The sequence below is a fragment of the Bacillus rossius genome, chromosome 18 (assembly GCF_032445375.1).
Source record: "Bacillus rossius redtenbacheri isolate Brsri chromosome 18, Brsri_v3, whole genome shotgun sequence".
NCBI lineage: Eukaryota > Metazoa > Arthropoda > Insecta > Phasmatodea > Bacillidae > Bacillus > Bacillus rossius.
The window spans coordinates 27,233,464-27,251,017 of record NC_086345.1 but is presented as its reverse complement, the minus strand read 5'-3'; the positions used below and the strand labels follow the sequence as shown (position 1 = coordinate 27,251,017).

Genomic DNA, 17,554 nt, shown 5'->3' with positions numbered 1-17,554 from the left:
TCAAACTGAATATTGAAAAGAGCTTTGATTGATTCCCTGAGTTAAAGCTTTACACAGGCCTAAAACTCATAGCCATGTGTTTGCTCTAGCGATGATTACTTTTCCATTGGGTTGTTTCTTAGCTAGAATCTTTTTGTTCTAGTTAATCGGGACAAGCCGATTCATTTACTTCTCCCCTAGCGGGGCATCTTTGGATAACAGTCACAGAGAGACATATCTAAACCACTGTGGTCCAGTCATTTATTTATTTATTTATTTATTTATTTTTAATAATTTTGACATGTACACCCATAGCGTAAAGCCATGTGTTCTTATAAAAACCAAACAAGGAAAAAAATATAAGGGAAAAAAAAATTGATAAAACTTTGATTACATAAAAAAAAAACATAAAACATAGACAAAAAACACATAATATACAGTAGAACAAGAACTTATGAATTAAATCAAGCGAATAAATATCTAAAAATATGAGACCTAATATTACAGTAAAATACAATACACATCTAACAACTGTGACGACAATTACTGAACAGTACTCATCAAATAATTAAACGATAGCTTGAAGTTGTGTTGAAAATTAAAACTAACATTGATTAATATCTAAAAACATCTTTGTTGGCAAGTGATGAACGAATAGTGAAATCTTTTTCTAACTTGGGAAAAAAATACTATCAGTTTTGTTAAATATTATTTACTAATCTGTATAAAATATCATAATTGTACTAATATAATGTTAAAAGAGGATGACAGCTTTTATTAAAAGTAGGAACTTTGCTGACAGTATTTCCAATCAAGTAATTTGTGTTTTAAGCATTCTCTTACAAACTTTGCATTTAAAATAAAAATTCCTTCTTGTTCCTAAGCATCGTAGTATAGAGTGTACGTCTATTTTAAAACTATAAGAGAAAGAAGAAGTTACTAAGTTTGTTGTTTAATCTTTATCCCCTATGCTATACAACATTAAAAAGGGAGGTTTTGTCTGTAAAGTCGGTTTACGGACGATAATTTTATGTGATAACGTCATAAAGAAAACATTGACGAAAAATTGAATACTTTTTAATTTTCGAATATCATGTACAGTTTTTTTGCAAAATTTAATTTAAAATAATTTGTTTAAATATATAATCACGAACGACTAGTTAAAAAAGCCTGCCTTAACCTGTTTGATATTACAGAAGATTTTCCTCGCACGGAGGTCGGCCGGTTCTTGCACGCTCTGGGCTCAGGCGGAACGTGACAATTTTTGTGTGTCGCTTTATAAGACAGTATCACATCAAAAATATCCTTGAAAATTTTTTTTTTTTTAATTTTTATTGTTATACCGCGATAACAATTTACAGTTTGGAAATTTATTTGAATTGATTTAGTTTGTATTTTAAACATTTTGGAGACTGTTAGGATTGGAAACAGTGCGAGAGTGTTGAGGACTGCCTTGTAGCCTGGGAGCAAGTGGACCTGGGACAACGGGGGTAAGTGCGTGTGCGTGTGTGTCGCAGGCCCGCGCGGCTGGCGGCGCGCTTCGCCTCGGGGGCCCTGACGGCTTGCAGCTCGGAGTTCATGCTGTGGCACGTGGCGTCGCTCGGGGGCTTCCCGCTGGACTACGAGCTGCTGTACTGCGGCTATGCGGCGCTGGGGGCCCTCGCCGAGGCGGCCGTGCGGCGGGGGGGAGGGGGGCGCGGCGGGGGGCTCGGGGCCGCGCTATTGGCCGCGCACTTCGGTGCGGGGGCGGCGCTGGGCCCAGCGTGGTGGTCCCTCGCGGTGGCGCCCCTGGCCGGCGCCGGCTCCGCCCTGCTGCGTCCCGACGAGGACGACGCCGTTCGCCCGGCGCCCCGGGACCTGGGACACGCCCTCGGCTGCCTGGCGGGCGGAGCGCTGGCCCACGGCCTCGGCACGGCCGCGCTCTTCCGGGCCTGCGCCGCCGCGAGCTGTGCCTGGTGCGTCGTCTCCGTCGCCTGCCGGGGGTGAGTGTTCCAGAGCTGCTTCGCGCTGCAGAATATCCCAGCTACCGACTGTAAGCGCTGCACACAGTTAAAGAGTAACTCAAACAGTTTCAGACGAGCACACGTGTGTGAATACTGCGTTGTTGTCTTTTCTCGCTTGCTTGCGCTGCGACAGAATGGCTCTTTCCCCCGGTTAGAAGAGGTTGGACCTGGAAACTTTATTTGGCAATGTCCGTGAAAGAATGTCCCAGTTATGAATTTCAATAGTGTCGACAGTAAGCATTGTGAGAGTGTTGGTTCAAGGTCACAATTAAAAGATAAAACTCAAACAGTTTTAGATAAGCGCATGCGCGAATAGTGCTTTGTTGGTGTTTTCTCGCTTGCAGCGCCACCTACGCAAAATGGTGATTCCTGAGAGTAATTACTTCAATTAGTAGAGGGTGAACCTGTTAACGTTTGGCAACAGGATGAAGCCACTCCCCGTTGAGATCTCTTGGTTCGAGAGTGGTTGAATGTCCAAGTCCCTTAGCTTGGATTGGTCGTAATGGTCGAGACGACAGAGCTCTTTTTCCCTGGCCTCCACGTTCACCTGACATGAATTCTACAATATTTTTTTTTTGCTTTGGGGTTTGATAAAAAATCATATTTAAGTTCCATTGCTACATAATGATTTTCCAGGGTTGAGACACGAAACTGAAGAAGCTATCGGTTCCATCACTCCGTACTTGTTAACCAAAGTATAGGAAGAATCGTTGGACCTAAGGTTGGATTTGTGCCGTAGAACTAAAGGTGCACATATTGAACATTGGTAAGAAAAAAACTAGGTTAGTTTACCTTCAATTTCATGTAATATTAGTTGTAAATAGTCTGTTATAATATAATATACCATTGAAACTGGGACATCCTGTATTTTTCATGCTATTAAATTAGCTCAGTTCTATGCGAGAGCCAATAAGTACAATCCCCCCTTCCCAGACATCTCTTCTCCTAAAAGAAACCCTATAAATAAAAAAAACTGGAGCAATAACAAAAATATTTTACTCCAGACCACACCTGACCTCTGGAAAATAGTGTACTGTACTTACTATGTAACATTTTTAAAACTTTTTGAGGCATCATAAATGGGTTAAAATAGCCTTTTAAGGGCTTATATTTACTTAAAAAGTGAATTTGACTGAGAAACTTTGTCTGCAGGTTCATTACAATAAAATAAGTTAATAACATCTATATGACTTATGGTATAAAACATTTACCAAGGCTGGTATATGTCTTTGAAGTTTAAGCCGAACAATATTTTTACTGTAAATTAGTCATGTGCCTGATAAAAAAGTATTTGATCCTCATTTTTGATGAATCACCAAAAAAGCTGATAGAACTGTATTTTATTAATAAACAGAAGAGTAAAGATAAATTTCCGTCTTATTAACTTCAAAAATGCCAAACTTCCTTACAAACTTTCATCCCCTATTTAATCAACTTAGGGGATGGATTTTAAAACAATCCTCTCTTAGTGTTCACCTACATTATCTAAGGAACTCATGTAAAAAATTATACATAATAGAAAATAAGTAATTCTATCAGACATTTTTTACCCAAAACATTATCAACTGATAGGAGCAGTAAGATTTCTTTCATGGAATATAATAACTTACAAACTATTATCTATCTTATACACTTAATTTAAATATTTTAAACCTGTTTGTAAAAGTCATTTAAGTTATTTGAAGATGTATAAAACATATTTTAAATTTTGTGCTTTACTGACAGCATGCTTGATGGGCTTTCCCAAACTTTCATCCGTTTAACCCCCTTAAGGAATGAATTTTCAAAAATCATTTCTAGTGCTCTCCTAAATTATATAAGGAATTCCTATGCAAAATTTCATGCTTGTAGACCCACCGGTTTAAGCTGTGCATTGTCTGTCAGTAGAAGCACAAAGGCTTAAGGCAGTGGCAAAGTGTAGATTGAGTGCATGTGTAAGCAATGAATCGAACTGTCCTTACTTAAAATTATAAATATAACAAACTTACTACTAGCATATACAATGTCAACCAACTGATATAAATACAAGAATTGAGCTGCACATGCCAATTCTATTACTACGTGAATTTAAGTTTTTTTTAAAAGAAAAACAGTGTTCATAATATGGTTTTTTTAGATCTTGCATTTAAACCACATTTATAATGATATTGCTGTAGGCTACATAAAAAAAATTTTTTTTTGTCAGAACGACGACGTGCTAAGCACGAAGTGGAGGATAAAGTTTCCCCTTGCATTATAAATTATTACATTACTAATAAATAATTAAAATTAATAAACTAGAATAAGCATTCAATTTATTAATTATTGACCTTCATTATTAATTAAATTTCATCACTATTACTAAACAAAATTAAATCATTACTTTTATATAAATGTTTATATTAATATTTAATACTGAGTATTTATTTTATATTTTAGTTTTATAGGATTTGTACTTTACCAACCGTGTTTATAACTCCAGTAATATGATTATTTTATTCCTATTAATTATTTTCATGCAATATTAAAGTTATTTTTTATCACGCCAAGTAGGTGTAATTTCTAACGAACGTACATGCTGTGAATAGTGAGAGTGTGAAGGGGGGTGGGGGCAAGAACCTTGGGTCCCCGGCATCAAAGGGGGTCATGAATGAGTTTCCTAATCATCTCTGGTTGCCAAATGCAGCGCGCGAGATCCAGTGGTGTAGCCAGGATTTGTGTATGGGGGGTATTAAGAAGCATGGTCACCCCCCTCTTTGTGTTAAAGCAGGGGGTCCGGGGGTCCTCCCCTGGGAAAATTTGGATTTTAAGGTGTAAAATAGTGCTATTTTAGCAGTTTTCGGTTCTTAAATTTAAATATTGTAATGGTAAAAATTTTATTAATTTTAATATGAAATTTGCTTGAGTGATGAATAAGAAATTAATTAAAGATTTGGTGCTTGGGGGGGGGGGGGGGGGGGGTTGAACCCCGAAAAAAAAACCCTGGCTAAGCCCCTGGCGAAATCCAAATATAATGATAAGAGTTGACATTAATCTCCAACTTAACCTCAAATACAGGTACAGCTGATGTGGAACCACACATAACTTAGAAACACACAACTTAGAACAGTCATAACTTAGAAATCTTGAAAAAATCCACATAACTTAGAACTGTCATGAGTTAGAACGATAATAACTTAGAAACACATAACTTAGAAACACACAACGTAGAAACACACAACTTAGCAACATCATAACTTAGAAAGTCATAACTTAGAACCATCACAAGTTAGAAACTCACAACTTGGAACTGTCATAACTTAGAAACACGTAACTTAGAAACACAACACGCATACCACACAACTTAGACATATCATAACTTAGAAAGTCATAACTTAGAAATGTCACAAGTTAGAAACTCACAACTTAGAATTGTCATAACTAGAAACATGTAACTTAGACACACACAACGCAGAACCACACAACTTAGAAACGTCATAACTTGGAAACACACAACTTAGAACAGGCGTAAATTAGAAGATTCTATCTTGTGTGTTTCAAATTTAGGTGTTTCTAAGTTGTGACAGCACCCCCAGCTGATGCATTCGTAAACAAACGGCCGCCATATTGGTACGTGGGGTACACGGAAATCTCCCTCCCCTTTTGAAGTCACAAACCAACCCCCCCCCCCCCCCCCCCGGACCAATTTTTATCTAATCCTTTACGAGAATCGCACCTCACGCTCCAACTGTGTTTTTCCCTTGATCTGTGTTGGCAACCCTGGCGCGCCACTTGCACGCGCTGCGCGGGCGGGGATTGTGTCCCGTGTCACACGATGCGTCTCCCTCAAGGACTCGCTAATGGCGGCGACGCCTCGTTGGTTAGCGGCGTCGCTCTCGCCGTCTCGTCACGTGTGACGCGGAGGCACAAGTCAGGGGGCGGGCGTGCCGCCTTGATTGTTGAAGTCATTCCACCTTTACCTCACCTTATGAATAAAATAAAAACAATTTGGTTGTCTGTAAAGTCGGTTTACGGACGATAGTTTAACGTGACGTCATAACAAAACTTTGATGAAATGATTGCATACTTTTATGAATAAAATTGAATCATTTTTATTGAATCATCACTATTTTGTATGGATACAAAGAAGGAGTGAAATGAAATCTACAATTTAATTTATAAATTTACTTTTATTTGCACTCATTAATTCAAATATGTTTATTGCTTTAACGAAGAGATTATTTCAACTATAACTTTTATACGTGTTTGCTATTTAACTTCTTCCAATCTGTGTTATTCTGTTAAGGATAGGACGATGATAGGAAAAGTAGGAAACGAATGGGAGTGTTTCAAGTTTAATGTGCCTCGAAAAAAGTCAAATCGATGGTTGTTACAATCGAGTGGAAGAGAGATAGATGCGGCGCAAGCGTACAATGAGCGTAACGGGATACAGCGTAATGGGACAATGTGCGTAACGGGAGACTTTTTCGTGCGTGCAGCCGGCTTTCATCGATTTATTAGACGTTGTTACGTCTAAATTGTTAGCTCTCAGAGTTAGGCATTTGGTAGAAGTATTTTCGTAGAAATTTAACGGACAGTCTATGAACGGAGATGTGTCGCGAAGATGGTGGACCCCGCGTGTAGCAACATAAACCCCGTATATAGTCACTTTCGTGAACATTAACAAAATTAAACTTTATGATGGTGAAACTACCTTTGAATATAATTGATAAACTAAAACGGTTGTAGTAAAAAATAATAAGAGGTTTTGAAAAGCTGGCATTACAATGTTTATAGTACATGTCTCGTCACTGTAAAATGTTTTTTTTAATAACATAATATAATAATGTTGAATCTGTTCAATAAAGTTAAGGTTTGTTTTTGTAGGAAATATTTACAAACTGATTACAGTCGTTTTATTGAAAATATTTATATACACATATACTTAGTGTTATAATATCAGCTTTAAAATGTTTCAGGTAAATATTTTAGTAATGCCATTTAAGTATAGCTTCTAACGTGTGAAGAAACTTTATCTCATTAACTGCATCGAGCAATGTTTATGATTCAGGCAGCGAATTCTAGCGGCGGGCACAGAAAGTAAAGTGTGCGATCCGCATCCGGAAATTTTGGTATTGAAAAGCGACTATTTTACTCGTCAGTTCATTCATAACGCTCGGCATTATTATTATTATTATTTTTTTTTTTTCAAAGAATTCCATGTTAAATTTCGTGCTTCAATTTTTATAACAGACACCCCCTCCTTGGAGTAATACCTCCATGACGTGTGGCGACGGCACGTTAGCACGTACGTGCCCCTTCCTTCGCATCTTCCTGCTGTTTGCCCGGGTCGAGTTGCTCAATGTGCAGGCAACCAACCATGCAAGCTTTCCCCTGATCGGCAGAGACCTGAAAAATTCGCGGGTTCATTACGTGCTATGCTAAAATTCAAATAATTATACCTTAGTGCTGCTTCTGCCATTGGTCCACTGTTAATCTGGAGGACTGAGGGCCAATTAGAGACCCTCACTCGTAGAAGTGTCGAATCACAGGGCCACCCAGTCGAGACGACTCACAAGTCAGCAGCCAATGAACAGTTGGCATTTGCCCGAGTGTGTAGAGGATATTGGAGTCTATCCTAAAGGTCATAGAACCCGCGCATTTTTCCGGTCTCTACTTATTTTGTATATCAAAGTTAATATTTATAAGTAGAGACCGGAAAAATTCGCAGATTCATTTCTGCGATAGTCTGAAATTCATACACATATACCTAGAAGCTGCTCTTACTATTGGCTCACTTTTCGTCTGGGCGACTCTGGGCCAATGAGCAACCCTCAACCAAAGAAGTAACAAATCACAGGCAAACCAATTTGAGACGACTCACAAGTCAGCAGCCAACGAACTGGCGTTATTTTCCCCAGTGTACAGAGGAATGTGTAGACTATCCTGAAGGTCATCGAAACCGCGAATTTTTCAGGTCCCTATTAATAAGTTTTAATATACAGATATATCATTTATACTATTTCTTGATTTTTCTAAGACCGCAAAACTGTGTCTACTGACAGAATTATTACAGTTGTAGTCATTCTGAAAAAAAAAAATCACAGGAGAAATTAATCGTAACAGTCACAGTTAATAACAGGCATTCCATGATAGTATGTGCAATGCTGAAAAACGCCAGATTTCTTAAAATTAAATGATATAAACAAAAATGTTAACAAAAATGTTAACAAAAACGATTGAAACCAAGATGGCGTTTTTCAATTACATCTCCTTAGAAAAAAAAATAGAAGTTGTCAGCAACCATTACCAGCAGGGTAGGAGGGTGGGGGTCGTCCTCTTCGCCTGCGAGGTAAGCCACCCGCAGAACAGCTCTGTCGTTGTGGCTTGCCTACCTTCAGATGCTCCGGCGGAAAAAAAAAAATTGCTACTCCACGTTCCAGGCTATAAGCGTGTGCACTTTTCCTTCTTTCCAATGCGCGACATCTGCTGTGGTGGATGGTGCGGACCGAAGTCAACCAGATTTTCGACAACGCTGTTACATTTTAATTATTATATTATTATACATTTAATTATATTTTCATTTATTCATGTAACAATGTTATGATTTATAATAATTTATACGTTTTTTGTTTATACATAATATTGCATTTTAATAAATTGCTCTTTCTAACTTTCATCTTTATACAACTAATGTAAAGTTTCTTAGGTCATATTTTATATATCTATTTCTCAGTTATTATACATTTACAAATGGTTACAATCGTCAAAATACCGCATGTAATTCGAAGTGACTAGATGCAATCACATACAAGCTGGCTTTCGTGAGTGCTAAATTTCTTGGTTAATGAAGTAAATATTGTTAACAAAGAGTAAAAAAAAAATGGAAAATAAATTATTATTATCATCATCATCATCTTGTTGAAAATTCGTTATAAAGAGTTTTGGTAATACGAAGATTCCCCTTTGGCTTCGTGAACACCGGTGTCCGACGCAGACGGCAGCACCGGCTGTTACGCGGCTCCGTCCCATTGAGACTTCCGTTCCGTTCACGGAGAGATAAGGTGCGGCATCGCCGTCGCCGTTTCCTCAGACTCGTTGGTCACCCGGAGGGTGGAAGACCCGGGGGGGGGGGGGGGGGGGGGAGGAGGATGCGACACACAGTCCATCACTTGGCGTAACGGATTCTTTGATCCTTTAGCATTCCAGTGGTGTAATTAAATTTTGGATGGAGATGGCAGATATGTAGCTGCAACGCCAAACTGTATCCCCCGATTTTGTTATCATTCTTTTTTTTTAATTGCCTCCCACTACGGAAGCAATTTTAAAGACGTATTCACGTAAAAAAAAAAAACAAACATAAGCTACTGCATAGCAGGCCATGCGCACGACATGTGCGAAATCGGTTCACAATATTGAAATCTCTCTCTTAATTTCAACCAATGAAATCGCGCGATGTATACGACATCTGTTTGTCAGTGTTAGTAAGTAACTATATTAACTACCAAATGATTATCCGGTGACACCTTACCAGCAATTTGTGAGCACAGCACCATATAAATGAATAAGAGTAATATAAAAGTTTTAGTACCTAAGGCACGATGTACGCGCCCTTGTTCTGCATGGTTGAAACCACGCATGTTAGAGTGTATAGGCTTCGGCCTGAGACACACTTAGGTCCTCCCCTAACTTGGACCCCCCCCCCCTTACACACTTAGATTAACTTAGGCTAGGAAAAAATTAATAATAAATTGAGACCGGAAAAATTCGCGGGTTCAATGACCTCCAGGATAGACTCCAATATCCTTTACACACTCGGGCAAATGCCAACTGTTCATTGGCTGCTGACTTGTGAGTCGTCTCGACTGGGTGGCCCTGTGATTCGACACTTCTACGAGTGAGGGTCTCTAATTGGCCCTCAGTCCTCCAGATTAACAGTGAACCAATGGCAGAAGCAGCACTAAGGTATAATTATTTGAATTTTAGCATAGCACGTAATGAACCCGCGAATTTTTCAGGTCTCTAATAATAAAAGTTTGTTCGGCATCGCGCCCAAAGAAGTTTCACTTCAAAAAAAATGGTATCGGGGGGGGGGGGGGGGGGGGGGGGACGGGACGTATTCACGTAGTCTGTGGTCCTGGGCTCCGCTGAAATGTGGCAACACTGGCCGAGTGTTCGTCCGCGCGAGTCAAGGTTGGCAGCACCTAGCGTTGTTTACTGCGGGGAGAGCCGGTTCCTCCCCTCTCTCCTCCTCCACCCACCCCCCCTGCCGTGAACACCTACGTGCCCGCGGCGGCGATGCAACAATGCCGGTGACGTCAGGGCGCGTGTTGATAGTCTGGTGTCGGCTCGCCGGAGTCCTCTGGCGCTGGCGCGCGAAGCCGTCAACAACGCTCCGCGCGGCGCGGAAGGCATTTCCGTGGCGTGGCTGAAGTCGCCATATTGTAACGCCTAAAAACGTAGCGAAAATGGCGGCTTGTTAACGTCTGATGACGGTTGGTAAGTTTGAATTTGAATCTAGGTCGTTAAAAACAAATCACGTTCGTAAAAAAAGAAACATGTGCGCGAGTATTTCCGGTTAGTATGTATGAATTTGAATCTAGATCACTAAAAACAATCACGTGCATAAAAAAGAAACATGTTTGCGTGTATTTTAGTACTCTCCAGAGATGTGTAATATCTCACCTCGGTAACTAGAAAATTGATGTGTTCTCATGTTGTAAACAAACTTATAAAAAAACCAAACTCGGACACGAAATTTAACGTAGAATTCTGTAAAAGAATGCCCAGCGTGATAAATATACACTCAGATTGTGTTTTTTACAACATTTGTTGAAGTAAATCACGTGTAGTTTCCGCACCCGCCGCTAGAATTCGCTGCCGTAGCAGCTACGTCGACTATTGAATCATTTGAAGTAGCTTGGCTTCTGGGTTGTAGCCGTGTCCTTGGCGAATAATTAAACCGACGTTTCGATCGACATTGCAGTCGCCATCATCAGCGAGCATTTTTCGCGAAATAATCTGATCGTTTGTTAGACTGCAACAAGGTTTGCCCGCCCTAGCGATTGTATCCTTGTGATTGGCGGCCGTCTGCGATTCCAAGATGGTGGACGTGAAATATGTAATCCAAGATGGCCACTGAGGCCAAAGGTCAAATTCATGGCCATCCAAGATGGCCGCCGGAAATGACGCAATCCAAGATGGCTGCTACGAATCCCTGAATCCCAAGCTCCCAGACCCTGTCCCAGAACGTACTATATCTTCCTACTTACTCTCCACCTCTCGGGGACACTTCTTCCGCTTGGATTCGATCCCACGTACCCGAACCACGTCTCTCCACCCCCCCCCCCCCCCCCACACACACACTTTGTCTTCCAATTGCTCCTGAATTGGCCCGGCCTCAATTCCGCTTTTTTATTCGATCAACACAAATCACACACACGAAAAAATTTCTATCATGGAAACATTTTGTAAGCAAACAGTGGGAGAAGTGATACTCAGAGTACGCTCCGGCTAATGCCAAAACACTTCCGCATCAAACTTCATTAAAACCGTTATTTAGGGATTTGGTTAACGGTGGGGCGGTAAAGTGCAAAGTCGCGTTTGTATGATGCTAGCTGTAGGTCACTTCGTTGACAGGTTACATTTGGGTTTCGTTAAAGAATAAATTAAAATTCTTTTTTTTCCTGTTATTTTAGTCAAATAAAACGTGTTTAAAATATTTTATATGTATCGTAATTATTCAATATAAACGTATAAAATATTCTGCATAAATCTTGAGCGTATCTCTAAATCATAATTAGTTCCTATCAAAGTTTTGAAATACTAATAAAATAACCTTTTCATATTTTTGACATGAGTACGTCTTATAAATCGAGATGCCAGTTTGAAAAGTGGAGTGTAACGAAAGTAGGATAGATTTCTAACGTTATAAAATCAAAACTGGGCCTAGTATTATCTTTGAAAGATTTGTGCAATGGGAGTGCATGGCTTGATGTAAGCTTTTGGACATACGCCATTGCTACGCACTTTTTCTGTAGAAGAAAACTAAAAAAATACCCAAAAGACAAAAAACACAAAATTAAACAAAAAAATTGCTGTTGTCAACAGGATATAAACACCACATAATATTCCATAACAGGAATATGGTCAACAAAAAAAGAAAAACAAAGAAAAATGGAGTAAGAGAACGAAAAAAAAAAACCACAAATGATGACAGCACAAAAATATTTAACCCAAAAAAAATTCAGCAGAACAGTTGAAACGAGACAAAAACACGACAAAACGAAAAGACGAAACAAACACAATAGTTTTTCCAAAACAGAAAGAAGCCACGTTTCGGGAACTGCTATCTGCTCCCGTCCTCAGGCAGAGACGCACATGGTACGAAAACACATGGCCCTACTCATCAGGCACACGTCTAGCAAATAAATAAATTAAAATTCCTTCTATTTCGAACTTAATTCTTAGTGAGATTTACGTGAGGTCTTCTTAGCACCCGGTGGCGCTGTTATCTTATTTCCACAACGTTCATACTTGGTTTTGTTGTAAATCCTTCAGATGCGTGAAGTGGAACAAACATGGCCGCTAGTTGTTGGCCCGTTGTTGTTGTTGTCTGTGGCGTGTTCGCGCGCTCCGTCCTCTTCCTCTAAGCGCGGCATAGAGTAATTAACACGTAGACACGACTTCGCGATAACGCGGTAACCAGAAGAAACTGTTTTGACGTGTAACACCTCAGCTCCCGGTGTAAGACATTTTTGTAGCAGTAATTTCGTGAATGGAACGGAAGTCGCATGAAAACGAAAAACGTGTAACCACGGTGCTGCCATCTGTCACAGAAGGCGCGAACCAAAGTTCACAAACACAAAGGGAAACATCATAGTATTAACTGTTTAATGAATTTTTTAACAAGATGATCAGTGTTTTAATAAAAATACCTTATCGAAAATTAAGTCCAAAGCTGGAGTTGAGTATTTTTTTTAAATAAATTTTCGCTTCTATCGGAGCTGTTTAATTACATGTTTTAATATTTCGCTCCGCCAATAAAATGATTCGACGTAGCTGCTCCGGCAGCGAATTCTAGCGACGGGTAATGAAACTACGTGTAATTCGTGTCCAGAACGTAAGCAAAATAATTTAGACAAAATGTTTTTTTGGGGAAAAAAAATACCACGGCCAAACGGTATTGGTAGAGACATGCAAAATTCGCGGATTCATTTCGCGATAGGCTAGCATCAAAACAACTATACCTTCGTACCGCTTCTGCGATTGGCCCACATTTTATCCGGGGAACTGTGAGCCAATGGGAAACACTAAACCAAGAAAGTGCCGAATTACGGACAGCCTAGTTGAGACGTCTCACGCGTCAGTAGCCAATGAACAGGTGTCATTTCCGCGAGTATTTAAAGGACTGTGGAGTCCATCCTACAGGTCAATGAATCCGCGAATTTTGCAGGTCTCTAGGTATTGGGAAAACGAGGTAGACAAAAAAAAGATTCAGTCAAAAGGAGGTAGTCAAAACATTTCTATTCCAAACGATGTACGACAATACTTTGGCGAAACAACCCAAGGCAAACATTTTTTTTTGTCCCCCGGGGGGGGGGGGGGGGGGGGGGGGACGAAGTAAGCTAAGAAGTTTCCTGCAAAAATGTGTCGGACAAAACGTTTGGGGCGCAACAATGGTGGGTGGTCAGCTGCTTCAGACGACTCTTCAGGCAGGGTGTCTCTGAGGAAGATTTGTGCAATGGGAGTGCATGACTTGATGTAAGCTTTTGGACATACGCCATTGCTAAGCACATGTATGTCTGTAGAAAAAAAACTACAAAAATACCCGAAAGAAAAAAACACAAATTAAGCAAAAAATAGCTGTTGTCAACAGTCAACAGGATATAAACACCACATAATATTCCATAACAGGAATATGGCCTACAGAAAGAGTTCTTAGCAATGGCTAGGGATTGGAAAAATTTTCGGTTTGAATGACCTCTAGGATGGACTCCACGATCCTCTATGTACGCGGGAATATTACACCAGCTCATTGGCTACTGACTCGTGACACCTGCTAACTGGGATGCTTATGATTCGATACTTCTTACGTTGAGGGCCATTCATTGGCTCACAGTCCTTCAGGCAAACTGTGTTCCAATCACTGAAGCGGCAATAAGTTACACGCACTTGGATTCTAGCCTATCGCGAAATGAATCCGCGAATTTTTCCTGTCTCTAGCAATGGCGTATGGCCAAAAGCTCGCATCAAGTCTGAGGAAGAGCTGCGCGGGAGAGGATTCGTGGCGGAACACGGCGTGTCACGCAGCAACATGGCGGCCGTGACCTTGGGCCAGGTCGTTCACCCTCCAGCTGGGGAGCGGTGCCAAAACCCGCCGGCGAGGCCTTCCCGGCATGCAGCGCGCTCTTCCCAGACGACCGTCAATGCTCAGAACATGCCCGTCACACATTACTCAGAACTGTCATAAGGCGCGAACCAAACTTCACAAAGACCAAAGGAAACGTAATGGTTAGAGACCGGAAAAATTCGCGGATTAATTTCGTGATAGGCTGAAATCCAAACACGTGTACAATTCTGCTGGTTTTGCTATTGGCTCGAAGTTTAACTTGAGCTCTCTGGGCCAATGAGAGATTATCGACCAAAGAAACCTCTAATCACAAGCTACCCAGTGAAGACGCCTCACAAGTTAGCACCCAATGAACACAAATGCCCAACTGTTCATTGGCTGCTGACTTGTGAGTCGTTTCGACTGGGTGGCCTGTGATTCGACACTTCTACGAGCGAGGGGGTCTCTATATTGGCCCCTCAGTCCTCCAGATTAACAGTGGACCAATGGCAGAAGCAGCACTAATGTATAATTATTTGAATTTTTAGCATAACACGTAATGAACCCACGAATTTTTCAGGTCTCTACTCATGATCGACTTAGTGGTCGCTGAGTCCAGCCAACGGGAACGGGCGAGATCGCAGCCATGTTGCGTTAGCTGAATTTTTTTGAATTCGCAGGTATCATCATCTGCATTTCGGTTAGGAATCGTCGCCGTCTGATGATTAGTTTCACTTCATCATTTTTATTCATGGTAAAATCGGTTGTGTACCTACTTGAAATATCGCACGTATGATTACGAGTCAACATAAAAAAACTTAGAATTCGCACTCAAAACGGAATACTTTAATATTAATAATATTTTATGTAATACTATTAATAGAGACAGGAAACATTCGCGGGTTCAATGACCTCCAGGATAGACTCCACGATCCTCCGCCTACTTGGGCAAACGGCGCCCGTTCATTGGGTGTTGAATTTTGAGGCGTCTCAAGTGGGTAGCTTGTGGTTGGATACTTCTTTGATTGATGGTCTCTAATTGGCCAAGAGTCCTACATAGTAAAACAGTGAACCAATAGCAGAAGCAGCGCAACGGTATAATTATTTGAATTTTAGAATAACACGAAATGAACTCGCGAAATTTTCAGGTCTCTGCCGATAAGTACTTTGATTTTAAACTGTATTTTTATAAGAGTTAAAATTGCTAAAACGCATGTTTTCAGAGCTATTTTTAGTCGTAAAACAACCGGTAGAGAGTGTTGAAAGCACCTAAGGGACTTGCATTACATCTTTATCTTCTCCGCCGTGTAATGTTACGGTCGCCGCTCATAGGCACTGGTAGAAGACTGCGCGCCAGTCCAGACTTTGAATATATATACTGTATAGATGTCGCCAGCCCAGGTTAAAATTTCTAATACGGTTTTGAGGTAGTTGGTTAATTCACCGCCGCAATCGCCACCATCTCTAGGGCATCGACTTGTGGTGGTCCCTAGCGGACAAGTGTCGAACTCTTCAAACACCCCTTCCCTCTCCTGTTGAACGACGTTGAGCTGCAGTGAATGATGGATGAGGGGTGCGGGGAATGACAGCGGGCGACAGCGCTGCGCTCTAACGTGTAAATATCAACTAAGACGATATAGGGCGTTACAGCAGCGCACTGCAGCGGTGAAGTTCCCAAGCTGCTCATCATACGCTTCTGAAAAACGTAGAGTAAATCCTATCCACTCGCGACTTCTATACAGTATATATATTCAAAGGTCCAGAGGAGACACAGATACGCCCCTGACGAGGAGCGCCGCCAGCCGGTGGAAAAGTGTCACGCCGGTGTGACATCCGCTTCCCGCCGCCTCGCTGCAGTTACGCCCTGCCTCGTTGGCGCAACATCCTCCCATTGAGTGCCGCCTCGCTCCACGGCCCAGGGATCGTTCCCCCCTCTCCCCCCTCCTCCATCACACTCCCCTCTGTCCCAACGGGCCTCTGGCTATTGTACGAGTCCATAACAATTCATACAAGATTAATTAATATATATATATTTTTTAACTGTACAGCCAAGTCATGTTGGCTCAGGTTAGATAGTAATATAGTCACAGACCGGAAAAATTCGCGGTTTCATTTCGTGGTATGCTAAAATTCAAATAATTATACCGTTGCGCTGCTTCTGCTATTGGTTCACTGTTAATATGTAGGAATCTTGGCCAATTAGTAAGGGCATGCGTTTTCCGCGAAATAATCTGATAGTTCGTTAGACTGCAACAGGGTATGTCATTGCTACCTTGTGATTGGCGGCCGTCTGCGAGAGAAGACATCGCCCTGTCTGGCCGGGCCATTCAGGACGAGTTTGGCTTCCGCACTTGGGTGGCTGTGATTGGCGCGCCGACAGTAAACATGCACCTGGAATAAACCCAGCCAACCACGAGACACAGGCAGTGCTACAGAGTTTTTAACACGCAGTTGGTCTGGAAATCTTTTCGCGAAAATTACATGGCCCTAGTAATACCGCTCGAGACATCACACGGAAAGCATCTAAGAATCCTCCGAGAGCCGATAAGTAGATTGCTTTCCGAAACTGTGTTGTTAGAAGAGTCAAAAGGGCTAAAAGACGTGTTTTCAGTGTAATTTTTAGGCATCGAAACAACCGGTACAGATTCTTGAAAGCACTTACGGGCCTTGCATTACACCTTCATCTTCATTTCTCCGCCATGTAATGTTACGGTCACCGCTCATACGCACGACGAGAAGACTGCGCGCCAGTCCAGAGGAGACACCGCGCTAGAAGCACCAGCGAGCGTCGCGCTTATCATCCCGCCTCGCCTGACACAGATACGCCCCTATCTTTAGGCAGGTCCCTTGAGAGCATAGAACAAGAAGTGCGACTCTTACATTGGAAACTGAAACCATGTTTTTGCCCTGACATGTGATATCTGTTGGGTGGGCCAATACTAAAATCTAATCCAAAGAGTTAGGTTTGTGATCATAATTTAACTACTTGATATCTAACTGCTTAGCAAAGCTGTGCTATAAAACACTTAATCCTATTTTATTATATTTAAAAAAAATTGACAGTAATTCACATGTTTTCGGAGGCCCGAAGGCCTTGGCACCCGCCTTCCGCCCCTCCCAAATGTGTGCCCTTTAAGGGTAGATTGGGAGTCTGCTTGCAGATCTGTATAGTCCAGAGCCCCGCCTTACTGAAGCTACCAGATCCAGAAAACATGTCCCCCTCCACCACTACACACCCGCTGGGCTAGCAGAGTGGCTTCACAGGAACCTGGAGGCTGAAATC

The 17,554-nt window shown here is 41.4% G+C and overlaps 1 protein-coding gene across 2 annotated transcripts in view; it reads left to right on the top strand.

The window, feature by feature from the left end:
• LOC134541447 (uncharacterized) overlaps nt 1–17,554 on the top strand; it is a 59,449-nt gene that overhangs the window by 4,755 nt on the left and 37,140 nt on the right. For both annotated transcript variants that reach the window (XM_063384913.1, XM_063384912.1), the window contains exon 2: nt 1,497–1,961. In XM_063384913.1, the coding sequence (XP_063240983.1) occupies nt 1,558–1,961 (404 nt within the window). In that variant the 5' untranslated portion in view covers nt 1,497–1,557. The remainder of the gene's footprint in view (nt 1–1,496; nt 1,962–17,554) is intronic.